The sequence below is a fragment of the Drosophila kikkawai genome, chromosome 3R, assembly GCF_030179895.1.
Source record: "Drosophila kikkawai strain 14028-0561.14 chromosome 3R, DkikHiC1v2, whole genome shotgun sequence".
NCBI lineage: Eukaryota > Metazoa > Arthropoda > Insecta > Diptera > Drosophilidae > Drosophila > Drosophila kikkawai.
Window position 1 is genome coordinate 35692491 of NC_091731.1, and position 24650 is coordinate 35717140.

A 24650-nucleotide genomic window follows, 5' to 3' on the forward strand; every position below is an offset into this window, starting at 1 on the left:
GATAAAATCACATTCTTATCTAGTGTATTATTTATTAAAAATTAAAATATTACGTTTATTTGGTTTTGCGAGAATATTCGCCTTAGTCTAGGTAGTATTATGCACGTGTGAAGATTAGGAGAGGCTTGGGCATCTCCAGCGATCCGGTGAATGGACATATATGCTTGGCAACATGTGCGGTAGATATGGTTTACTTTCAAGTTTTAACATATTGAATGAACACCTCGATTTTGCGCTGGCTAAGCTGCGGACTCCGACAACGGTGAGATTACAGCTGAAAATGGCAGAACTTTTTCTGAATTGCTTTTGCGAAAAGTTTTTGTGTGGAATTTTGAGTTAGTGCGGGTCACTCTCTAGGACGCCGATCCGTCGTCGGTCACGGCGAGTTTCCCTAAAAAAGATGCACAGGATAATACAGTTGAAGGTGGCTTCTGCTCGATCGAACTTCGAACTCCGAAACAGACAGCGAGGTATAGATATGCGACATAGGCTGGCATTTATTTACAGCAGGTTCCGATCGATGATGAAGCTTACGATCTACAAAGCAATTAACAGGAATGGGATGGGGGTGCGGGTGCAGGTGCAGGGTTAGAGCGGAAGTGAGTCTTGGTCATGCTACATTCGAATACAAACTCGTTCCACACCCAAGAAGGGCTTACAGTAAGAAAAGCCAAGCAAAGCAGAGGTACTAGCAACTAGGCAGTGGGTTAGTAGATGGAATAGTTATAGCGACGCCGCTTGGGGTCGTCAGTCAGGGGCACGGACGACATGCTGGGCCCGGAGCCGCGACCCAGCAGGGCGGTGTGCGAGCAGCTGGGCAGCATGGCGCCCGGGTTAGTGTGAAGCGAGGTACTACTACTTGAAGGATGGTCGCAGGCGGCGGAGTCTGAGATGCGAGTAAGGCTAGGCCAAGGTGAGTCGGGGTACGAACCAGTTCCGTTGTTGTCCACATGTCCGTTGGATCCATGGATGGTGGCTGCTCCGTTGATTCCATTGCTGTTGGAGCCCATCAGCGGTGCGCTCGATTTGTTGCCTGTACAAGAAATAAAAAACTATAGCCATAAAACTAAAATAATTAACCTAGAGCACTCACCCCCTGCCTGGTAGTTCCCATTCCTGGCTATCTCAATGTCTCCATTGGCCAGCACCACCGCTCTCGGAGCACTCACGCCATTCTCCTCCTCTTTGACGCACTTGACCAAGAAGAGGAGAGAGGAACCCAGCAAGGGCGGCAGACCCGCCAGTATAAAAGGCACGGTATACGAGTTAGTTCTGTCCAGAATCATGCCCGCCACTGGAGGACCCACGGTCAGTGGAATGGAGCTAAGACCCAGCAGGAACCCTATGGCCTGCGTGGCACCCGACGGACCACATATCTCATAGGCAATAGGACCCAGCAGCGAGATAAAGCAGCCATCAAAGAGACCCATCACTAGGGTGAAGGAGACCAAGACCACATACGAGTTGGTCAGCGGCAATAGCAGGGTGACCAGACCGATGGACACCAGGGAAAGCTGCTGCAGGTACATGCGATTCACACCAGGCATATCGGCAATGACGCCGAAGATGAGTCGACCAATGCCTGAGGTGATGCCTATGCACATCACTGGCAGGTTGACATCCTCTCCCGGGAAATTCTTCTTCACGAACTGCATCATGTGTACATAGGGCACAAAGTAACCAAACAGGGCAAGGGGCACACAAAGAGCCCAGATCACAAAACGCTTTCGCTTCCAAATCTCCACGTTGACAATGGAGCGCAGGAAGAGATTGATGCGTGACCTGCCGGGCTTCTTCTTGGGCGGCTCCGGCGGCGGATGCAGCGGCTTGTAGACGAAGGAGCAAATGATGATGAAGCCAGATACCAGACTCATCATCTGGCAAAGAAAACAAAGACCATAAATATTAAAAAATTTAGGAAGCTACTTTTATTCCACTCACCCTTAGAGTGGCCTCCAGGCCATAGCCCTCCAGGAGCTTGTCCAGGCAGGGCGGCAATATCACAGTAAACACGCTGGAGCCGGCTGTGACAAAGCCACTTACCTTGCCCAGATAGCGCTTGAAGTAATGGCCTAGGATGGCCAGGGTGGGCGTGTAGGCGAGGGCTGCGCCCATCCCAAACATGATGCCATAGGTGAAGTACAAAGCGCTAATGTTTTCCGTAAAGAACGAGGAGAGCAGCAGACCTCCAGCTGAGAGGACACCGCCGGCGAATGTGGTCAGCCGCAGACCGATCTTGTCGGTGAGGCAGCCGGCCACTGTGGAAAAGAGGAATGTGGTGCCAATGGCTAGGGAGCCAATGAGAGCTGCAAGGAGAGGGGGAATCATAATTATAATACATATATCTCCCATAAAAACCCTATATAGACATCTAAGCTAAGCTGGCCAACTGCAAAGACCAATTTCCTTTGACAAATCGAATCACACGCAGTTGCGGTTGATTGTGAAGCGAAGCGATCAAAACCAAGTCTGGATATGAGCCACGAGCCCAGGTGTTTCCTGGCGACTTCCACGTGGATGCCCCGGGAAACCTGATCTGCAGACAGGGGAATAGCAGGGGGATCTAGGACCAAAGTTTAAAGATTTTCCATTGAACTCGACTGGGGGAATGAGGAATGGAAATCCAATTGTTTGCGTTGCGTAAACACTTTCGCTTGCTCCACTTTGGCACTTTGATTTGAAGCTCGATTGACAGAATCAGGTTAATTCTTTGTTCCCGCCTGCCAAGCCGATCTAATGCCACGATAAGGTCTCCTCCTCCAGCTGTGCAGCTGCAGCTTCTCGGGCCACTTTGGTCCATTGTCTGGGACCGCAAAAAAGGTAGCAGATGAAAGTCCATAGGCACAGAAAGCTATCACCAAAAGCGGGGGTCTTATTAGATTATCTATATAGTAGCCACTTGTAACACTTCAGCAAACGTATTGATACTGATTTTTACAACCCAAAACAATGCGGATTTGAGGCCTTAATCGCAGTGACTATCAAAAATAATAATATTTTTACGCCGGACGCCGGAACTAGAGATAAGGAATTCGATTCAGCTCGCGTGTCATTTCGAATTTATTATTACAATCTGCGTTCTAAAGTGCCCGAGTTGAATATTAAGAGCGTTGCGTGTGCCATTCATAATGTTTGCTTATATATAGACGGGGAGCTACTAACCTCCCTTGACCTTTAACCCCCCAGCAATTGATATTTTTTGTATACTGACGTACAGGTCTTTGGCGATTTCACTTTCACATGCCGTGGATTTCCCTTGGAGATTAGCGAGATTCTATTGGGGAATATTAAATACTCTCTGGGAAAATCTTGAATAAATATAAGAGTAGAGGTTGTAGTTCCTGGTGCTACTTAAGGAATACAATATAAAAGGAAGCTAACTTTGGGAAGACGAAGTTTGTATAGTCTTGAATCTAAGAAATTCATTTTGGAAAGGTTTTCCAATTTCAGTTTCTCTGCACAACTTTTTCTCATATTTCCAGAATGTAAACTGCGCAGAGACACAGACCTACAACTACTTAAAATAATTGCAAGTGGAACTAAATCTTAAAATCAGAAAAAATGTTACAGTTCCCCATATTAAAAGAAAGAGATACACCCTTTAAGCCATCAGAAAATTGAAAATATATATCTGTGAAAAATACAAAATCTAAAATCTAAGAAATAAAACACCAGCAAAAACCTGAGAAATGCGATTTCCGCATATTATAGTTATAAAAATATATATAACCCACAAAGTCCACGTACTAAGGGGAAAATGCAGCACATTATCTTAAATAGAAACTGACCCACTTCGAGCGGCGCATGGATATCTTTGGACCATGGCTAACTGCGCCTAAATGGGGCCACGAGCGGGCACGTAACTCTCCCCCACATGCGCAGAAGCCGCCTCCCGCAATCTCGGCCAGCAGTCAATGTCAATGCCACACATCGGTCTCTCTTTCTCTCTCTCAATCCCAACGAGAGCTGCGTAGAGAACTATTAGATAATACCCACAGGCGACGCCACACACACAATGCGAGGCAGTGCCAAAAATCTAAAAAAGAAACCGCAAACGGTAGGGGCTTTACATGGCACCGCTGTGGCGTCTGGCGTTCGTCTGAGGAGCAGCCGAAATAGATCGCAATATTTATAGGATGCCGCATACTCATAGCTGGCAATTGTATCCCCATTTGTCGTGGCAATATCTGACGCAATTCTGGACGGGATTGCATGAGAGAGTTGGCGGGAAAGGCCTACGCTGATTGATCTTGAACTCCGACGATCCGCACGGATGAACCGATGGGCCACCCATCCATCCACTAAGCTCCACTAAGTCGCTGTAATGTGCTTATGGACGTGTGTAATTGACGGAGAGGCTGACAATTAATTGATGAATCGACACCGGCGATAAAAGTCGGGGGAAATATGGCACAAGCGCCAAACACACACACCCAACACCTCTCCGCAGAGCTCAGGTTCGGATTACGTCAGGTTTTAATCATATTGCGGAACTAGCTGAGCTCCGGCTGAAGCTCTAGCTCTACCTCTAGCCCTGGCTGTAGGTTTGGCTCGGAGGAGGATCGCTGTCAGGCGGCGACACTTGCGGGGCTTCCCCGTCAGCGCCAGCCGACCAAGTAACTGGGTCAGTGGCGGGTGCACTTTTGCTGGCGGCTTTTGTCTTCTGGCCGGTCAGTTTTTCATTCTTTCGTGGAAGCGTCGCCGCCGCTGCCGGCCGTGTCCTCAATGTGAAGACGGGCCCACGTTGCGTATGCGTAATGCAGGCCAGCGCTCAAACCTTGACAAACGTCGGCAAAATGCTGTGAACCCTGCACATAATGCCTGTTAATTCTGGTTGGGAGTGCTTTGAGCTTCCAAAAAATGTATTCTCTTTTGGCTTCTCTCTGTACTTCCAGGAGCACATCGTAGCAACTCGTCGCAACTCCGAAGAGTCTTGACATCGCCGTCCATCGTGCTCTTCGCCCTCGCGCTTGGGTGTTGAATAATGCTTTGTGATCCAATCAACTTTTAGCAATTTAATTCACTTGACGTCGGTACGTTTGGATTCCTATATCGTCACAGCTACTACGTACTACCTACAATGTTTTATTGAACCCAGAACAGCCAGCCGGTGGAGAGAGAGCAACAGCAATGCGCCTTGACTGCCAGTCGAATGTCCGTTGGAGATTCGAAATGATAAATTTGAATAAATAATAACTTCCGATACAAGTTTACTATAAGGAACAGTGGCCATAGGCATTTCGCTTTCAACAATCAATATTTGTTATAGGAGCCTTAAACGAATTCAATTGAAAATGGAAACATTATCACAGATCAAATGTTTTAGGTGGGTTTTAAGTGGCGATGGTAGAAACCCTTAGAAGATTGATATTGTTATACATTGTGGACATATTATATAGCCTTTTTGCTCTCAGTTCCAAAGTAAAATTCGAGTATTATGTGGCATAAAGCTCACAGTATAATGCTCTGATTTTAAAAGCAATTTAGATTAGGAAAAATTAATAAAAATATTCGCTTATAGAACAGCAACTCAACGTACGCATATATATCAATTTAATTGCAAAAAATAATATAAGTAAATGTTGTTAAATTCTTGGAATAGTTTTTTTTTAAAAGCAATTTTTGCTTTTTGCTATAATAATTCCTCCAGAAATATTATCAATAATTATGACTCTTATTAAACAGAATTTGATTTATTTTTATAGACAACATTTCGACTTGATTCAAATCAAAGTCAGCGGCCCCCCAGGCCACTACGTATAATTCATTCTGTGGAGAGTACTTGGCAGGCAGGCACCCAGCACCCGCTGAAACAGATAGTCGCCTGCAAAACAACAACTGCCCAGTTCCCATGTAATCTCATTTGGTCTCCTCCCTGCATAATTACAATCAACGCCAGCCATAAATATAGAATTAATTTGCCGCGGGCTAAAGGGATTATTGGGACCAATTGCTGATGCTGATTCAGAGAGCTCTGGCTTTCTTGGGAAGATGTCACTCACCCGCCTTGCTGGAGGCCTCCGTATCCCCGATGGCTGTGAGCCGGTCCTTGAGCAGCGAATGGAGTACGCCGTATGTGTTGATGAAGCCGAAGATGATGCCGTTGCAGAGGAAGGCGCTGACCATCACCAGCCAAGCGCGAGCTCCTCCGTCCGGCGGCTCCTTGCCGTGTATGTCCCGACAACAGGGCGCCTCGATGTGTGTCCCGTTGCCATTCTGCATCGGAGCAGGCGCACCCTTGCCATTGGCATGCACCTGGCCATTGGTGGCCGACGTGGCATGTCCATTGGCGGCGGGCAGAATTCGTCCGTTCACCTGCTTCTGGGTCTCGTTCAGCGGCTCGTTTTCGGCCATGATTGGCCAAGAGTTCTGGCTGCAAATATGTGTACCTAGAAAGTGGGACTGGGATCAGTAATCGGTCAGCCACATTGCACCCAAATGTGGACTGCTGTTGACTCGCCGCCGCCGCTGCCTGCCGAAATGATAGGAGCTAGTATCATTTGCATTTCCCCATCCCGGAATCCGGGAAATTATCGCAGACTGACGGAATTGGCTAGCTAAATATTTGGGCACGTTTATCACTGTTTGCGCCCCCGACTAAGGGGAGTATGCAGTTTACACATTGCCCCGCAATCCAAGCCAGAAATCCAACTATATGGAACACAAAGGCACGTAGTGCAATGCAATCCCTTCGTGAAGGGTGGGGATTCTAACTGAAAGAGACTTGGTGAGGTAGTTTGTTTCTAAGCAAGATAAGGTTTTTTTTAACTAAAATTTTTTAAGGATCCTTATCACAATTTAATATGTTGTGAGGGCTTAAATTGTTGCTAGTTTATACTCAGTCATCTATTACAACAAATTTTCTGTAGAAGATTTAACTACAGTCAAAATTTTTGACTTTAAATTTTAAGAAAAATAAAACTAGTTTGAAAATAATTCATTAAGTCAAAAGGGAGCTCTGTGTTTAAATATTTTCAATATTGCTTCCCAAAATGTATAAATTTTGTGACAGTGGGGGAGTTTGTTTTTAAACCGATATCAGGATCTATATACTTAAATTTTTAAAGGGCTTAAATTGTGGCTACTTTCTAAAATTATTATTATTGTTTTTTAGAAGATAAACCTGCAGTCAAACTGTTTGACTTAAAAATCTAAGGAAAATTCATCCAGTTTAGAAATAATTTTTTAAAAATTCTGGAATGAGCAGTATTTTTTAATATTTTCAATATTGTTCCTTAAAATGTTTTAAAACACATATGAATTGTTTTTTTAAATTTGTCCTTCGAATAATCTCTCGTATTGAAATGTACTCTTTAGTTTGTTTAAATAAACTCGATTTTCACTTTTCTTTAACTTTAAATCCTTACGTCCTTTTGCATAACGATAATTAACAGATTTATAAAATTTAACTTCTTGATATCTTCAACATTTTAGCCTTTAGAACTCAACCTTTTGATTTCTTGAATATATTAGCTCTTCTTTAGCTTCCATCATAAAACCTCTTGGACTGCAGGGCTTGGTGGACAGCAAAATCATAATTATCTAAGGTTTCATTAGCTCAGAGGCTCAAATTAATATGACTTGAATTTCTCTCGTATCAGACACAGCCAATTGTCTCTGGATTCGAATTTCCCCGTTGAGTATCTAGTCAGCAACATTGTAATGCATTTTTGAGCTGCGCAGAATGCAGATTGCATTACAAGCGATAACTGAAATTCGTCGCATTTCTCAGATACATATATACATATGCATGCCCTTGCCGGGTGCCCCTGCCCTGTGTCTCGTACGGGTACGGCTATGGTTTGGCTCTACGTCTACGGTCTACGGTGTGCTCGGTTCTGCAAACGTTTCTTTTTCCCGTCAAAAGAAAAACCGCACCGCATTGGCGAAATTTCAATGTAACACGAGTTGCGAGGGAAACATGCCCGCCTTCTGTCTTGGCGGCGGCTATCGCAGAAGTTCGCACTATCAACGGCGTCGTGCACGTGCCCGCTCGATGACGACGCACTGCCACCCAGTCCCACCGGGGAGGGTCACTGCCAAAATCGAAGGTCACCGGTCGATGGTCTAGCCGTTATGCAACAACCGGCAACAGTAGCAAGTCCTGGAGGCTCCACTACGTACTTGTAAGCCGGCAACTCCAGTCCAGTCCCGCAGGCGCAGGCCCTAAGATCCACTCAAAGTCTCCGGGATTCCGGCGCGAACCGAGGTGTCGAGGGTGGCGGTCGGTAACGGACGGGGGGAGAGCTTCGAGCGAGAGCACACACAACCGAGCGCTTGCGTCGTCGGCAGCGGAATGAAGAAAACTGAATTATTTTCCACGAGCTGTTTGCGAAAAAATTCGTTCGCTCACTTGGCTGCCGTGCCTCAAGCCCCTAATCAGAGAAACAGAGCAGCGGCAGCGACAGAGGCGGTGGTGGTGGTGGTGGTGGCGTTCTCTGCGGTAAACAAAAATTCACCTAGGCAACCGCGAAGATGGGCACAAAAACAAACGAGGCGCTAACGGGAGCAGATACCCAGCCCGGCGGTATGTGATGATGCTTCTCCAGATCCAGCTCTTGCTCCCACTCCAGCTGCAGACAAATCACATGATCAAGGGCGGGATTTCGCATTCAAATTGAAAACACTTCCAATTGATCAATTCCCAGAATTAGAAACTGAAGCAGGCCGACACTACGCAGTGCCTTCAATTGGTGGCATAGGTGACTGACTGGCAAGTGGACATATCCGCCGCAGCCACCAAAGAGGAGCAGGCTTTTCAAAAGTGCTCAACAAGCACTGACCCCCAAACTGACTCATTGTTCGCTCCTGAAGCTGGCGCCGGCGCTTCCTCTCTCTTGAACAGCGGATCAAAGGCCCGTCGAGTGTGTTCTTTTGAGTGTGTATATATTTCAAGTGGGTGGAGCAGGAGCCCAGACCACGTGTATGGTGTTAGATGAAATGTGCAAAATGTAAAACTTACTTGTTAGTGGAAGATTCAGTTCGATTAATTTATAATAATACTAGCTAAGAGCTCTTCTACGGCTTCACATCTTGAGCGGAGGTGCACTGTCCAGGGACATGGGCAGAGCGGGTGGCAGCACGGGCTCTGGTTGGTCCACAATTAGCTTTAGGTTCCTATCGGGCCACTCCAGTTCCAAGCGCTGCTTGGGCTCGCAGTTCTCGTCCAGACCCGCACTGCGGAAGTCCTCCATCAGTCGGGGGACCAAATCGTCCGGGATCATGACCTGTATCCAATAGCCTAGGACTCCATAAGGCTCACTAACACTAACCGCCGATCCGGTAACAGTTTCGGCCAACAGTGTGAGCGCCAGGTGCTGGGCCTTGAAGGTAAAGTGCCGTCCGTGCCGAATACGATCCTTTATGGCCAGCAGCAGGTACTTCGCCACATTGGGTGCCAGCGTTATCTCGATGCCGTCCAGGGAGATGCAGTTGGGGGCCTGCGGCTGATAATCCAGCGGACAGGATTTGTGTAGAGAGTTGCTGCTCATCGACATGGAGACTGGGAAGCTGGGTTCCTCGCGCTTCAGCTGTGTCTCCGTCAGCGGGCGGTTGTTTTCCTCATTGGCGCATTTCTCGCTGAGGGAGTGAAAGTCCACCTCCTGCTTCACCGCCTTGGTGGGCTTCAGCTCGCGGAAGGTGAATTCCGCATTGACACCAGCCAGATCGGAACCCTGCTTCTCCAGGTCGTCCTGCAGGTTGAGCAGCGTCTCGGGGAACAGCTCGAACACGCTCATCGTCCGATCCATATTGGTGACCAGCCAGTCACCGCCCGTCTGCACGTCCTGGCGCAGGAAGTTGAGGACGCCGCGACCATTCCAGCGAGAGGCCTGCTCCAGCTCGTTCTCGAAGACGCCCACAATCTGGCAGAAGTCTACGGTACCGAAGGGCGTCTCGATGCAGCCCAGCTGCGGGTCCTGGGCCACCAGCAGGCTCTGCAACTTGGAGTTTTCCCTGCCGTCCAGGCTCTTGCGCCACGGAATGTTGTCCCCGAAGCACAGGCCGTTGCCGGTCTGGAAGCAATAACGCCCGATGGCCTGCAGCAGGTTGGCAGGCCAGGTGGGCGGACGCTGAGGCTTCTCCGGGTTCTCGATCTGCTGTCTCAGCTCGGCCTCAGTCTTGGCCAGGCGAAAGGTGAGCTCGAATCCCATGCCGGAGCGGGTGCTCTCCTCCTCGCGCAGATGGACGCGCTCATCGCCGTGCAGGTCACTCAGCCCGAAGCTGATGTAGTGCCAGTGCGGTGGGATGTTCCTCTCCGCATCTCCGGGGTAGTTGTACATGCTGATGTAGTCCAGCGGGTCCTGGCCGCCCAGCCAGTACTTGAGCAGCGTGGTCACCTGCAGGGGGTTCCGCTGCTCGGGGTACACCTGCGACAGGTGGTCGATGATTGCTTTTAGACCCGGAGGAGGCTTCACCTCCGGTTTTTTATCCAAGTTTGCTTCTGCCATTGCATCCAGTAGATTCGTCAAAACAATGAGTCCTAATCGATAATATGTGGTCGGGCATATTCGATAGTTTTTGTATAATTCTAGTTATCGATTTTTTACAGTTTAGTATTTTCAGAGGTATTTTTGTAACGGCACACCTACGGTCACACTGACGAACTATTAAATAGAAAATTTGCAAATTTTTATAAACGCACAAAATGGAGCCTTATGATGTCGTCGTCAACCAGCCCGTCGTCATAGATAACGTAAGTCCAAGGTGGGGCCCCTAAATACGGAATACCGGCAGGGGCAGGCTTGGTGCAGGCGTTTTTCCACAGGACAGTGACATCACCTACTGCCCGTTCCTTTGTCAGCAAGCTTTCAAGCCGTCTTCGGGCCAACATGACTAATAGAGGAAAAACAACAACTTTGCCAGACGCCAAACTTGGTTTATTTTCCAAACTGACAATTTAGATCGAGAGATTGTATAGTATATTCTGTTAACGCCCTAAGACACGGACACATGGCGCTGGGAATCCGAAGGCACTGGCCCTGGCATGACGCCCCGACATCTGGAAGCCCCTGTCGAAGTCCATCCTGCGGCTGTACTCCACCGGATACACCACCGGGATGGGGTCCACGTGCGAGGGCGTTCGCTTCTTCAGCAGCTCCAGTTGTGGGTCCAGCTTGATGCCGCACCTGACGCTTTGGGTGCTGAACCTCTTGGGGCGGAGCAGCTTGTTGTAGGGGTCGCGGTAATGATCCCTGTAGTTCTGGCAGTCCAAGTAGAACGAGTCCAGCCTGTACATATCCCCGTAGTTGATGTTGTTGAGTCCAATTTGGGGCACGAACTTCAGCATCTCATTCCGCTCATTCTGCGAGTTCTTGGACACCATTACCATGTCCACCTCCGGTACACTAAAGACTTCCATGCTTATAATTTGGATTTTCTCGCTTTTACACAATGAATTTTCGTAAATTTACTAAAATTCTGTCACCTTGTGTCTGTTTGCAGGGCTCCGGTGTGATCAAAGCCGGCTTTGCTGGCGAGCACATTCCAAAATGCAGGTTTCCCAATTAGTAAGTACCGGAAACCCTCTGATTGATTGATTGATTGACTGACTGACTGATTTCCTGCAGCATTGGCCGGCCCAAGCATGTAAGGGTGATGGCTGGCGCCCTGGAGGGTGACATATTCGTTGGTCCAAAGGCGGAGGAACACCGTGGTCTGCTCAGCATCCGGTATCCCATGGAGCACGGCATTGTCACCGACTGGAATGACATGGAGCGGATATGGAGCTACATTTACAGCAAAGTAATAGAGTCTTTTGTATAGCAATAGTACCCACTCCTAGCACTGTAAATCTGTTTATTCAGGAACAACTGTCCACCTTCACGGAAGACCATCCCGTTCTGCTGACCGAAGCCCCGCTTAATCCGCGACGCAATCGCGAGAAGGCAGCCGAGTTCTTCTTCGAAACCATCAACGCACCTGCGCTCTTTGTCTCCATGCAGGCAGTGCTCAGTCTGTAAGTATTTCCAGGAACTTTTGGTATAAAGCTCCTCTTAACCACATGTAACCCTGAAGCTATGCCACCGGTCGTGTCACTGGAGTGGTCCTCGACTCCGGCGACGGTGTGACGCATGCGGTTCCCATCTATGAGGGTTTCGCCATGCCTCACAGTATTATGCGCGTGGACATTGCCGGGCGCGATGTGACGCGATACCTGAAGACACTCATCCGCCGGGAGGGCTTCAACTTCCGGTCAACTGCCGAATTTGAGATTGTGCGCTCCATCAAGGAGAAGGTGTGCTACCTGGCCACCAACCCGCAAAAGGAGGAGACCGCGGAGACGGAGAAGTTCGCCTATAAGCTCCCCGACGGCAAGACCTTCGAGGTGGGACCAGCCCGCTTCCGGGCGCCTGAGGTGCTCTTCAGGCCCGATCTGCTGGGCGAGGAGTGCGAGGGCATACACGACGTTTTGATGTACTCCATCGAGAAGTCGGATATGGATCTCAGGAAAATGCTCTACCAGAACATTGTACTCTCTGGCGGTTCCACTCTGTTCAAGGGATTCGGCGATCGCCTGCTGTCTGAGCTCAGGAAGCACTCGGCCAAGGATCTCAAGATCAGGGTGAGATATATCTAGCCTACTTAGGTAAAGATCTTGTTACTCATATTTGGCATTCACAGATTGCTGCGCCTCAGGAACGGCTCTACTCCACCTGGATGGGCGGTTCTATTCTCGCCTCCCTGGACACCTTCAAGAAGATGTGGGTCTCCAAGCGGGAGTACGAAGAGGAGGGTCAGCGGGTCGTGCACAGAAAGACTTTTTAGTGTGTTTACTAGTTTAAACGCCCAATGCGGAAAGGCTAATTAAAATCTATATCAAACCCTTGTCAGCTAACATCAAGTACCCCCAGAAATCCGATACAACTGTGTGTATATGTTTTATGCATCAAATATGGGCGCAAAGTATTTAAAATGCTATTTATTGAAACTGCTTTCCCAACAGCCTAGAAAATAAAGTACTAAAGTTAATAAATCAAACAGGATGCTTATTCGAAATAAAACAGAAAATATTCTTCTACTACAAGGATCCTACAAAAAGAAATAAAATAATTAAACAGAAGCGGCGAATTGATAATAATTCAAACTAGGTTTGTACTTAGAATATGTATGTACATATGATATTAAGTGCACCATATACTCCAATGGCTATTAAATCCATTACATAAGTAGGAACACCGTCTACAAATATCCTAGTGTCGCTGGATTTACGGTTCGTAGGTACCATGGGAATCAGAGGATATACTTTTGGCTTCTGATCCTTATTCCCAGCTAAAGACTGTGTCATCAGTGCCAGGGCTCGATCCAGCTGGATTCTGCAACTCTCCTTGTGCAGACGAAAGAATTTGGGACAGTGTACCTTGCAGTAGTGATCACGATAGTGATGCCTGTACTTCCAGCAATCCAAATGGGATGTTTCGCTATCATAGACCTCGTCCACATCTAAAATGTACAGGGGCACAGCTTCTGGAATGAATTCTTGTACTATCTGACTATCCTCTTCTGATTGTTTGGAAACGTCCCAATGTTGCGCTCCTGGTATGGGAAATTCCATGTTTTTTGAAAACAAAAATCGAGCAACGAAATTTTAGGAATTTCTAAGCGATTGTAAGTGTATAAACCGAAGTGTTAAATACATTGAAATTAAAGTTTATAATAGAGAATGCTAACAATACATAGATGATAAAAGCCTACTTGAGTATGAAGTTTTTTAATTATTTATTTAATTTATTAAAGCACAGAAACTATGGTTTTTCAACGTATCAAGTAAAACAATTGAATGTGATCAGTGGAATATTGTTTTAAACCCAATCTTATTCATCTTACCTAATGCAATTATGACACTGTTATGTGAGTTTGTTTTTTGTTTCTCTTATTTTCGTTTTTTATTTCTTTCTTTCTTCTTTCATAATAATAATAATAATACTCGAACTGCAGGGGTATACAAATTTCGCCTTCCCAAAGTTAGTTTTCTTTCTCGTTTAAGCTCATATTCAAAATCTAAAAGGACATGAACCCCAACAAAATTGAAACTAACTATTCCACAGATCACCCGATAACAGCTAACCCAAAATAAATCAATATATTTAAGTTTAAGCTAAAACAAAGCTCCTGTCATTAGTCATGACTGCCTCGAAAACGCTCTTCTCGGCTTTCTGGCCGAGAGAGCCCCAAACCCGACTAGCGTGCAGGCGTTGTTCTCTTTAGCTGGGAAACATTTCAGTCCGCTGCCAGTTGTTTAATCGTTTGGTTGTGTCCACAACACCGTCTCCACGACAACGTCGCCGTCAGGAGGAGTATCAACAATTGTTTTGTTGCCAATTTGAGGAGACAATGAAAACAAAAACCACTCGAATCGAACACTTTTGAGTGCTTTTGATTCAGTTAGCGAATTGTTTTCAAAAACCAGCCGTGTGTGACAACCAAACTTAAATCGTGAAATAATATATAGCAGAAATTCATTCATAATGGCTCAGGTGGCGGCAGGTGGTGGGGATCGGGTTAATGAAACCGAGGTGAGTCCGAAATAATTCCATCTTTAAGTTTGTCATATTCAGCAAAGTCCCACTCTCGCACTGACCTTGATCTTCGTCGTATATCTGGTCATGAATTATTTATTTATTCGTGCGAATGAGCCATGCCTCCGACATATCCCCATTTCTATACCACATCTCCATTCCCATCCCCATACGTAATTGCCAGTTCCTGTAATTGTCATTGTTGTTGTCTTTGTTTGGAATGTTCGTGCAGTTTAAAAGTGATATATGTATGTCGACCCGTTTGCCTTATGCACCTTAAACACCAATGAGCTGTGCGAATAGGCATTTTAATTCCCACCGGTTGTTTGTTCTCATATTGATTTTCTAATTTCGCTGACAATTAGATGAGTGTAAGCGTTAATTTTTTAATAGTAATTATCCTTGTTAATATTTGTAGTATAGTCATCACTTTTGTTTTCTTCCAGAAAGCCGTAAAGCAAGCTTGGGAGGTAGGAAATGATTTTAGATACATTTAAAAAATTTTATTTTATAGTTCTTTGAACCCCACAAGTAACCATCCTTGCTCCCAATGTCCGCTTTGTGTTTCATTAATTAAAGTGCTGAAGTTCTGTTTTCTTATCAGTCGGAGAACTGACATAAAAATCGCTCAGATAACGCAGAACTTTGGTATCAAACTTCCAACTTTTCCAACTTCATTTACTTCGAATCTGTCTTTTGCACTGACACCATGGCTTCTTTCCTCAATAATGTATAGTTCCTACTTCTTCAGATTTAAATAGATATAAATAAAATATATATTTCAGATGAAAGCAATGGATGCGAATAGATATGCCACCAAGAAGACAATTGCCCAGGGCATGCTGGATATAGCCCTGCTGACTGCCAATGCTTCTCAGCTAAAGTACATCCTCCAGGTGGGCGAGCAGCATCAGTTTTACAAGCTCATGCTTATACTGATCAGTCTATCTATAGTACTGCAGGTGAGTTTCATTTATTTAAAATGTTTTCAAATTTATGGCTAATTCCTAAAGGGACCTACATAGAGAAAAATGTAAATAAGTTGGTATCATTAGATGATAGATTTTTTGGTGAAAAGTATAGTGTAAAGTTAGCAAAATAATATGAAGTAAATCTAGTGATGTTTCTATTTCGTACCATATAGTGTTGTTTTGATAAGATTTCTATATCTAAAAGCACCTAGATTGAAGTATTAGAAATATTTTAGGTAAAGAAACTGACATTGTTGTGTTTTTCTCTGTGTAGGTCCTGTCGGGCGTCCTGAGCCTATCCCTGAGCCTGCTGCGGGACTGCCGGCTGCACCAGCCAGAGTTTCACCAGTCGGCCAATATCATAAACCATGTCCGCACGGGTTTTGCCTTTTTCACAACGATGATAAATCTATTTATCTCGGCCTTTGACAGTCGTCTGCCGCCGCCGCAGGGCGAGCTGCTAAACGATGTGAACTAACTTATATATCCATGTATATCCCATATTCCGACAGCTCCTGGTGGGCATTCTGTTTGTGGCCATCGGCAGTCTCAACATAAACAAGCAGCAGGATCAGACGGCAGCGATTATCCTGAACGATGTTATTTTGGTCGTGGTATTCATTATATCCGTGGTGAATGTTATCATATCCGGTTTCGGCATAGAGTACTCCTCGCAGCCACTCCGACTCCTCGAACAGCATGCAAAGACACCGTAACACCAACGATTTACACCAAAACCATATAGATTTAAGGCTATTTTGTACACCTAAGATGTAAAGGAGAATAAATAAAAGTATTAGAGAACTAAAAGCTGTGGATTTAATTCTCAGGTGGCTGCTGGAATACTGCTTATCATTCAGTCCCTGATCAGCATGCACAATCCCAAGGACAGAAGAGTGGGCTTCATCATCAACCACTTTGTAGACGCCTTCATATTCCTCTCTGTGTTCTGCGACATAATGAAGATGAATTTCGGTCTTGATCCAGCCATTCCTCACAGCACCGATGATGATGTGGAGCTTATAAAGCCCTAGAGCTGAGTTCAGGGATCGGCGTAGCCTCTGACTATTGTAGATCTTTATAACATTTGATATTCAAGTTTGGGTACTGTTCCTAAACTTACCAGATAAAAACCTTTTTCAAAAATTCTGTGTATACCTGATTTTATTATTTGGACGCAGCCATGTCTCGCCGAGATGCAGGGGACAGGTAAGTTTATACTCCAATTCGAAAATCGATAAAAGCGCCCGCCTCGCTGCCAGTGTGACCGTCTGCGAGAGCTTTGAAACAAAGCACCGATAGCCGATAACACTGGCCAAAGCAGCGCTGCCAGCGACAGCGATAGCGATTGTCGATTGCAGCCTTGGTCCGATATCGGTCCAGAGGAAAAAAAGTTCATATTCCAAAAATAATACGTATACGCGCGTGAATCATTCGCCACACGTCCCAGCGCAGCGCCCGATTCGAGTGTACACACCCGCCCGTAGCCACAAAATCGCCGTAACTGTCGTGAATTCACCGTACTCCGCGCCAACACAACAAGAACCGTACACTTCGCACTCAGCACTACGGCCGCGCGACCCCTCGAAATTTCCCGTATTCCGGTTTGTGCTAATTGTGCTGCTCTTTCGTCATGTTCAGCTTCCTCAAGCGCGAGAAGAACACCCAAGAGGTGGTGGAGAATGTCATTGGCGAGCTGAAGAAGATCTACCGGAGCAAGCTGCTGCCGCTGGAGGAGCACTATCAGTTCCATGACTTCCACTCGCCCAAGCTCGAGGATCCGGACTTCGATGCCAAGCCCATGATTCTGCTGGTGGGCCAGTACTCCACAGGAAAGACGACCTTCATCCGCTACCTGCTGGAGCGCGATTTCCCAGGCATCCGTATCGGCCCGGAGCCGACAACGGATCGCTTCATCGCTGTGATGTACGACGATAAGGAGGGCGTGATTCCCGGCAACGCCCTGGTGGTGGACCCCAAGAAGCAGTTCCGCCCGCTGTCCAAGTACGGCAACGCCTTCCTCAACCGCTTCCAGTGCAGCAGCGTGGCCTCTCCAGTACTGAACGCCATTTCCATTGTGGACACGCCCGGCATTCTGTCCGGCGAGAAGCAGCGCATCGACAGAGGCTACGACTTCACCGGAGTGCTGGAGTGGTTCGCGGAGCGCGTGGATCGCATCATTCTGCTGTTCGACGCCCACAAGCTGGACATCTCGGACGAGTTCCGGCGCTCGATCGAGGCGCTCAAGGGCCACGACGACAAGATTCGCATCATCCTGAACAAGGCGGACATGATCGATCACCAGCAGTTGATGCGGGTCTACGGGGCGTTGATGTGGTCGCTCGGCAAGGTGCTGCAGACACCCGAGGTGGCGCGCGTATACATTGGCTCGTTCTGGGACCAGCCTCTGCGCTTCGATGCCAATCGCCGGCTCTTCGAGGACGAGGAGCAGGATCTGTTCCGTGACCTGCAGTCGCTGCCGCGCAACGCTGCCCTGCGCAAGCTGAACGATCTGATCAAGCGTGCGCGCCTCGCCAAGGTCCACGCCTTCATCATTGCCGAGCTGCGCAAGGATATGCCCTCGGTGTTCGGCAAGGACAGCAAGAAGAAGGATCTGATCAAGAACCTGGGTCAGGTGTACGATCGCATCCAGCGCGAGCACTCCATCTCGCCCGGAGACTTCCCCGACATCAAGAAAATGCAGGAGGTGCTGCAGCACCAGGACTTTACCAAGTTCCACTCACTCAAACCCCACCTGCTGGACATTGTGGACAATATGCTGGCCAAGGACATAGCGCGACTCATGGAGATGATCCCCCAGGAGGAGATGACGCTTGTCTCGGAGCCCGTAGTAAAGGGTGAGTAGAGTTCAGCCTCACTAAGTCGCAATTTGTCACGCCGCACCAGCTAGTTACCCGCATGATAGAACCGTCAGCCGTCGACTCATGCCGGGTGGAATCACTGTAAATCCAACCGAGAAATCTTGGTTTTCCGCGAGTGTTTCGTTTTCGCTTTCCCATCGCGCTGAAATATTGCGCATGCGCAGCGCGAAAAATTCCCCAGTTAACCTAGTTTTTTATTTTTGCCAAGAAAAACGAGTTTTGCCCGCGAGCAAGAGAGCTAGATTCGGTTGGAGAGCTAGGCCACAGCCAAATGTATCTAATGGATACAATTACAGCCACAGTTGCAGCCGCAATGAAAGCCGCTGGAAGCGCGCCCAAATGGACATCTTAGGCGGCTTTCCCTGGCCACAGCTTCCTGTTTCTGTCCCCCGTCGAATTATGCAATCCCGCTAGCAACGTCTATATATAACCCTATATATTATATGCGAAGCATATTTGAGCTATATAAACAAAGTGATAAGCCCCAAAAGGCTGATAACGCCTGCAAAAAAGTCGGTGTCAGTTCGGTGTTTAGCTAACACAACACACACGCACTTTGTGTTCCAATTTAAACATTGAGGTGGAAGCGAATATCGCACGGAACCACGTAGGTTCGTATCATACATAAATATTTTGTGATAACCAGCTACTTTGTACTTGAAAGTGGGCAATAGGCGATGTGCGCTGGGCGTGGCCTCTAGGAAATTCTGGTATTTGTATGTCAATAATTATCGAATTGCTTTCGTCATGGCAAGAAGTAAGGCAAGTTGACTGTTCTTGCTCCTCGGTGTTGATAAGATTCCTTCGTTCGTTCGTTCGTTCGTTCGGGGGCTCATGATGTAAGCAATGGAAAATATCGATAGCCGGCAACTTTGCCTTTAAATTAGGCGAGCATGAGTCATCAGGAAAAAACGGAAAGAAAATAAAACGAGGCGTACAGTTGGGCATGATAAATATTTTACACTCGAGCGCCTAGTGGCTGAATCGGATCTGGCTGGCTCTCCGGAGCAGACGCATCCAGGCAACCGTGACGAATGCCACGCACTCGAAGCCGAGCCAAAACGCCCAGCAAAACAATCATCAAGTGGGATGAGAGAGCGAGAGGCAGAGCAGGGGGCAGCCTATATATAGTTAATCAGAGACTAGGCGCCTCCGACAGACAATCACAGTCTATAAAAGTCTGAACATTGAGACTCTAATTGAAAGGCAATTCCAGTTTACTGCGACCTGTGAACTTTGTGCGTGGCCCTCGAGTTCAAGGCCTAATTACACTTTCCGTGGCGCTTTTCCCGCATGCACCTGTTCGCGTTCCCCCATGAATTGCTTAGTAGTGCCTGTGCCAGTGCCAAGTGACTTTGTTTGCCCCGACCCTTATCGTGTTGCCAGGCAATGATGTTGCTCGCCGTTCAGAGACTGTTAGATAAAAATCAATGTAAGGCCGAGTCAGCATGCCATCATCAAAAGACGCCTTATCAGATAGCTCCTGAGTCTAAGTTTCACTGCAAACGAACTTAGCTTTGTCCCCGTCTGGTCTGCAATGATTAGCAGTGCTCTAATTTTGTTTATCTGCCAAGTAAACAGTATAATTAAGTAATAACTATGCCACTGTGGCTAGTAAAAGTTGTATACTTGAACTGGGCATCGCTGACATTGGGGTTTTTGAGATAAAGTTATTAGATAATCTTGGAATTAGTGCTATATTCTTTAAAGTTTAACTCTAATTTTAGTTGTAATTAGTTTGAGCTTAGATATAACCCATAAGATATCATATATAATAGGCCATTTAAGATAAAAGCTTGTGGAAAATGATAATTTCAAATTGATAATTACTTTTAATTTATCTTTGATCAACAAACAGGGCGTTTTAATAGTTTTGTAAATAGAAAGGAAATGTGTGATATGATGATTCGAAGTTAGTTTCTTGTTGTGGATGATATTGGTCCGATATATCAAACCCAATTGAATTTATTGTTGTATAATGCAAAATAAATAGATCGAATTATACATTGGACTTTTACATTAAATATTGATAACAGATATTTTCTGCTTTCCTATGCTGTTTGTTTTATAGAAAAAAACTGACTGCCTGGCTAAACCCCCATTAATCATAAATTATTATTATCAAATTCTCGCATACACACTATTCTTCATGCCCTATACGGATGGGGGCTCTACAAAAGTAAAACCGAGAGGCGTGTGATAGGATTATTAGTGTACATAGACTGCCAGACAAGGAGAATGAAAATAATTATCTCTTAATAGGCAAAGCAATTTAAAATGGCAAAAGTAAATAATAAAACTTTGAATTCCAATATTTACGGCCTTTTAAGAGAGAGCTGGAAAGCTCTTCGGTCCACAGAGAAGATCGTCCCGTGCATTTGTCATGAGGCAAAGCTGTTTAAACAAACCCCAGATCCCAGAACCGAGCCCATGGAGACGATCCCAGCTCAACCGAAAGCTGAACCGGTTGTCGTCAGATATACTCTAGATGGCGCTGGCAACCTGAGGCCGCGTATCAATTTGCAGCTCTCCGATGCTGACTTTGGGCGTGTGGCACCACTAAGTGGCTCATCCTCCGCCTAATCCGCGCACGGATTCCCGGAGGGGAATGGGAATTCTAGATGAGCTGGGCTAGCGCTAAGTGCAGGAAGAAAGCATTTACGATGATATATGTTCGGGATTTATTCCATTTCATTCTGTTTTTTACAATAGCATTGTTGTCGGATGCCCCCGTCGTGGCTGATCTTTTCAGTGGGCCACTTGAGTGGCGATTTTAATTTAACTATTAGCGCATTTCACATGACCTTGTGCGAAAGAAAGCAAGCCGCAAAATATTCGCAAATCTATGCAAAATTCAATGGATGATGTCCAAAGCTGATCGACACTGATGTCATGCGATCATTATTTCACAGAGTGTGTCATCCGCCACATTCAAGTGTCGAATGTGTGTTTTTATTATGCTGTAGTTTGGAAAATTCGATAGCCCCCTGAAAAAAATCTCTCACTTGCATTCGCCGCAAGTGAATGAACTTTTCGTTTATTATTACACCAGAGGCGAAGACATACCCCCGAAACGGTGGAGAAGGAATGCCTTGATAAAGCGAATCACGATCAAACTGCTCGAAATCAAAGTCAAGAACTCTCGGGCCCCTAATTTAGTCGCTCTGTCCCTCTGTGTTTTTCTGTTGCTCTGTGTGTATCTGTATCTCTGATTTCGTTTATGTAGCGATCGCTGCACAGTTTCGACTTTATTTCAGTGCATTTCCGTTGTTTTGTCTTGGGTAATTGACTTGGAAGCGAGATAAGTTTAGCTGATACCCTGTACAGTGTTAGAGATGTTTATCGTAAGGGAAATTCTGTTGACAAATTTAAGCTTTATTATTTTCCTAGTAATATAATAATTTTTATAAAAACTTTAAAGAATATTTCAAGATCTTACTGGCTGTGTAATGCTAATGAACTTGTCACTTTGTAGTTTGTTACAATTTATCAGCCTGATCTGGACCGTGCCCTCGATAGCACTTGGTCAGGTTTTGAGCTTCCATCTTTTGAGTCACTTCCTTCACCAATCACATCGACACCGACACCGACATCACATGTTTAGCAATCTGTCGCTAAATGGTTTATACACACAGCTAACACGATATTGCAGAAATAAGTTGTTCTGTTCGCCGATATTTCTTTTTGGTACTTGGTTCTTATCGTTTTTCGCCATTGGCACACTAATTTGCTTTGAATTTGAATATGAGTTTGAGTTGGTTTTCTATGTCCGATTGGCACTCCCGCACTGTCCAGATGCTCCACTGTAACAGTGCTCCTCCTCTGTCAAAACCCTCTTTCTCTTTCTCTTCTCTTCTTGCATACCCGAAGAGGATTCAGACGATGACTTCGATGTGGCCGCGGAGCCTGATCTTCTAACCCCCAGCTCTCAGCGGGAGCAGTTTGCCGAGCGCTTCGATCGCTGGCTGCAGAACCTGCGCCAACAGCAGCTCCGATTGTTCAGCAGTTGTACTAGTCGGGTGGGCAATGTCGAGAATGACAAGGAAGCGGATCCTGGTCCAGAAACAGTAGCTGAGACTGAAACAGAGCCTGAACTGGGTACAGAGCAGGAGGTTGAAACAGAGCCCGAGGTAGAAACTAGGCCTGCCACTGAGCCTGAGGCTGATCCGGATTCGGGAACAGGGACGGACTTGGACGTAAGCACCACTGTAGTTTATGATATATATCAGTGGCAAGAAAATCTCATTTCGTGTAAAGAAAACAATTGTATGCTTTAGTTTTTTTGTAATATATTGTCTCCAAGCGGCGGCCTTTTAAATTGCCCGTTGCGACAGCAAGAGGCCGCAAACAAATTGAGCAACATACAGTTGAAAGTGGCAACTTCAAAAAAAAAGTGAATTTAAAACGCACTTGGCAACCTGCACCGCCTGGTCAGCCGCCCATCTCAATTGCTCCCAGAATGTGCACCACAATTGCCTGTTAAAGTAGGTAGACCGTCGTAGTTGTAGCCGGCAAAGTACGTGCTTAAGTCGGTCAGCCGGCCTAGTCACGATACGGCGGCGACGTCAATTGCGGAGCCTAAACGATCTGAAGGTTTTAATTGCCTCAAATTGAATGTTTGTGCACGGCGACGCACCGATCGACTTAGATTACATGCTTAATTAATGCAAATAAGGGATGTGTGTACATATATGGAGGAGAAAAGTCCAATATCAAATCGAATATATTGTAAACCTCGATATCTAGAATTTTAAAATATTAATTTTATTTTATAAAGATTGGTATTGGAGTTTATTTGTACGATTTAAAAGAGGTATATTCTTATTTATCGCACAGATCGATTTATATATCGAATTCCGTTTAAAAGATCAATACAATATCGATTTATTTTGCTAATTTTTTGAGTTTTTAGCACCAAACTAATCCTTTCTCCTTCGTTTCCTTTGCTCCAGGTGGTGCCTTCGAGGGAGTCATCGACGACCACGTCTCGCCCTTCGGCTACATGAAGGGTGAGGGCATCGATGCCGGCTATGGAGAGCACGACTGGATCTGCAACAAGGACAAACCACGCACAGACGGCATCTTTAATGGGCTGGGACCCGTTGATGGCAAGATTTCCGGTGCAAGTAAGTACCTTCTCCTGAATAATATCTCCTCAAGTTAGAAAGCTAATCAATAAATCCACTTGCAGCTGCCAAGCAGGAGCTCATCAAATCGAAACTGCCCAACTCGGTGCTCAGCAAGATCTGGAAACTGTCGGACGTCGATGGCGATGGCTTCCTGGACTCTGATGAGTTCGCGCTGGCCTTGCACTTAATCAACGTCAAGCTGGAAGGCTGCGAGCTGCCCACCGTGCTGCCGGAGCACTTGGTGCCACCGTCAAAGCGCTACGAATAGTGCCCTGTAATATATATACACCCGATCCACACAGCCACACGTACACAAAAAGATCACATAGAGACCAAGGATGCACTTTGTTTCGATTTGTTTTATATTCAATCACTGTGCAGGCGACTGCCATTTTTATGTACTATACTCGTTATGAACGCGCTAAGCTGGGTATTAAAAAAAGAAAACACGCATTGAAACGCATGAGATATCAATCATAAATTCTTAGAATTTACAAAAAACATAGTATATTTTTGGATAATCGATTGTGAAGAGCGAGCAGAGCGGAGGGAGTAGTGTAAAGTGGAACCAGACTAGGACAAGATCAGAGTCTATGTGTCGTTGTTGACTTAAGGAATGTGTAATGAAATAATTGTTCAATGCCAATGAAAGAGCATGAAGTTAAACTGTATACAATATCTAGGTTAAATGTCGATGCTGCACATCGAGAAGGGTCGTTAATTTGCAAAAAGAACCACTTTTGATACGCCGTAGTATATAAGGAATACTGAAGTTTACAAACTATAAAGCGTGGGCGTGCGAAAAGCATGTGTTTCCTGTATTTATTTTGCAATCCTATTTAATATTTGTTCGAGAGATGCCCACACCACCACCAAGACCCTAAGAAAATGATGAAAACGTTGTGCAATTTACAATTTTTTTTAGTGCAAATTATGGCCTGTGCTTCGACTATTTTGTAATTATTTAGTGAATTCTTGAATATTATTAATTGTGAAATTGAAACTGATTTATAAATTGTATAAACAATAAAATGAACAATTTTAAATGTGTCGCTTGTTGGTTTTTGCAGATTTGTGGCCATGGAGGGAAATTAATTCATTGATATTTTTATTTTTAAAAAGAGTGTACCTTTTTCTTTTAAATAAACTAAA

At 45.8% G+C, this 24650-nt stretch overlaps 6 protein-coding genes across 12 annotated transcripts; 3 read left to right on the forward strand and 3 right to left on the reverse strand.

The window, feature by feature from the left end:
- Positions 1–12: 12 nt before the first annotated feature.
- Positions 13–6354, reverse strand: kar (monocarboxylate transporter 10-like protein kar). Of its 2 annotated transcripts, XM_017182454.3 has the most exons (5): positions 6003–6354; positions 1942–2306; positions 1094–1877; positions 932–1033; positions 13–391 (listed from the first exon to the last, which is right to left on the reverse strand). In XM_017182454.3, exons 1-5 carry the CDS (start codon positions 6352–6354, stop codon positions 354–356), a joined length of 1641 nt encoding a protein of 546 aa, XP_017037943.1. In that variant the 3' UTR covers positions 13–353. The 2 variants fall into 2 exon arrangements, with proteins under 2 accessions (XP_017037943.1, XP_017037941.1); XM_017182452.3 differs by lacking the exon at positions 13–391 and having other exon boundaries at positions 476–1033.
- Positions 6355–9026: 2672 nt separating this feature from the next.
- Su(fu) (suppressor of fused) lies at positions 9027–10533 on the reverse strand. Its single transcript, XM_017182469.3, has one exon. It carries the CDS (start codon positions 10446–10448, stop codon positions 9027–9029), a length of 1422 nt encoding a protein of 473 aa, XP_017037958.1. The 5' UTR covers positions 10449–10533.
- A 32-nt stretch (positions 10534–10565) lies between these two features.
- Positions 10566–13553, forward strand: Arp1 (Actin-related protein 1). The gene is made up of 6 exons (XM_017182455.3): positions 10566–10693; positions 11443–11507; positions 11568–11742; positions 11805–11956; positions 12016–12562; positions 12622–13553. The coding sequence occupies exons 1-6, from the start codon at positions 10646–10648 to the stop codon at positions 12763–12765; spliced, it is 1131 nt and encodes a 376-aa protein (XP_017037944.1). The 5' UTR covers positions 10566–10645; the 3' UTR covers positions 12766–13553.
- Positions 10856–11457, reverse strand: LOC108085728 (uncharacterized). The gene has a single exon (XM_017182456.3). The coding sequence runs from the start codon at positions 11357–11359 to the stop codon at positions 10928–10930; it is 432 nt and encodes a 143-aa protein (XP_017037945.1). The 5' UTR covers positions 11360–11457; the 3' UTR covers positions 10856–10927.
- A 544-nt stretch (positions 13554–14097) lies between the features above and the next one.
- On the forward strand, positions 14098–16540 carry NijC (Ninjurin C). 6 transcript variants are annotated; one of them, XM_017182426.3, is made up of 3 exons: positions 14098–14513; positions 15302–15478; positions 16318–16540. In XM_017182426.3, exons 1-3 carry the CDS (start codon positions 14466–14468, stop codon positions 16519–16521), a joined length of 429 nt encoding a protein of 142 aa, XP_017037915.1. In that variant the 5' UTR covers positions 14098–14465; the 3' UTR covers positions 16522–16540. The 6 variants fall into 6 exon arrangements, with proteins under 6 accessions (XP_017037915.1, XP_017037914.1, XP_017037913.1 ...); XM_017182425.3 differs by lacking the exon at positions 16318–16540 and adding an exon at positions 15762–16133 and having other exon boundaries at positions 14103–14513; XM_017182424.3 differs by lacking the exon at positions 16318–16540 and adding an exon at positions 16000–16274 and having other exon boundaries at positions 14108–14513.
- Position 16541: 1 nt separating this feature from the next.
- On the forward strand, positions 16542–24544 carry Past1 (putative achaete scute target 1). The gene is made up of 4 exons (XM_017182423.3): positions 16542–16696; positions 17129–18345; positions 23322–23495; positions 23561–24544. Exons 1-4 carry the CDS (start codon positions 16671–16673, stop codon positions 23764–23766), a joined length of 1623 nt encoding a protein of 540 aa, XP_017037912.1. The 5' UTR covers positions 16542–16670; the 3' UTR covers positions 23767–24544.
- The last annotated feature ends 106 nt before the right edge of the window (positions 24545–24650 follow it).

Excerpts from the sequence above, each read along its gene's own strand:
- kar (XM_017182452.3), bottom strand. The coding sequence starts at position 6,354 with ATGGCCGAAAACGAGCCGCTGAACGAGACCCAGAAGCAGGTGAACGGA. Across the intron at positions 2,307-6,002 it reads GGAGGCCTCCAGCAAGGCGG|CTCTCATTGGCTCCCTAGCC; the intron begins GTGAGTGACATC and ends CTCTCCTTGCAG. Across the intron at positions 1,034-1,093 it reads TGGGAACTACCAGGCAGGGG|GCAACAAATCGAGCGCACCG; the intron begins GTGAGTGCTCTA and ends TTTCTTGTACAG.
- Arp1 (XM_017182455.3), top strand. The coding sequence starts at position 10,646 with ATGGAGCCTTATGATGTCGTCGTCAACCAGCCCGTCGTCATAGATAAC. Across the intron at positions 11,743-11,804 it reads GGAGCTACATTTACAGCAAA|GAACAACTGTCCACCTTCAC; the intron begins GTAATAGAGTCT and ends CTGTTTATTCAG. Across the intron at positions 11,957-12,015 it reads ATGCAGGCAGTGCTCAGTCT|CTATGCCACCGGTCGTGTCA; the intron begins GTAAGTATTTCC and ends GTAACCCTGAAG.
- LOC108085728 (XM_017182456.3), bottom strand. The coding sequence starts at position 11,359 with ATGGAAGTCTTTAGTGTACCGGAGGTGGACATGGTAATGGTGTCCAAG.
- NijC (XM_017182426.3), top strand. The coding sequence starts at position 14,466 with ATGGCTCAGGTGGCGGCAGGTGGTGGGGATCGGGTTAATGAAACCGAG. Across the intron at positions 14,514-15,301 it reads ATCGGGTTAATGAAACCGAG|ATGAAAGCAATGGATGCGAA; the intron begins GTGAGTCCGAAA and ends TATATATTTCAG. Across the intron at positions 15,479-16,317 it reads GTCTATCTATAGTACTGCAG|GTGGCTGCTGGAATACTGCT; the intron begins GTGAGTTTCATT and ends TTTAATTCTCAG.
- Past1 (XM_017182423.3), top strand. The coding sequence starts at position 16,671 with ATGTCTCGCCGAGATGCAGGGGACAG. Across the intron at positions 16,697-17,128 it reads CGCCGAGATGCAGGGGACAG|CTTCCTCAAGCGCGAGAAGA; the intron begins GTAAGTTTATAC and ends CGTCATGTTCAG. Across the intron at positions 18,346-23,321 it reads CTCGGAGCCCGTAGTAAAGG|GTGGTGCCTTCGAGGGAGTC; the intron begins GTGAGTAGAGTT and ends CCTTTGCTCCAG.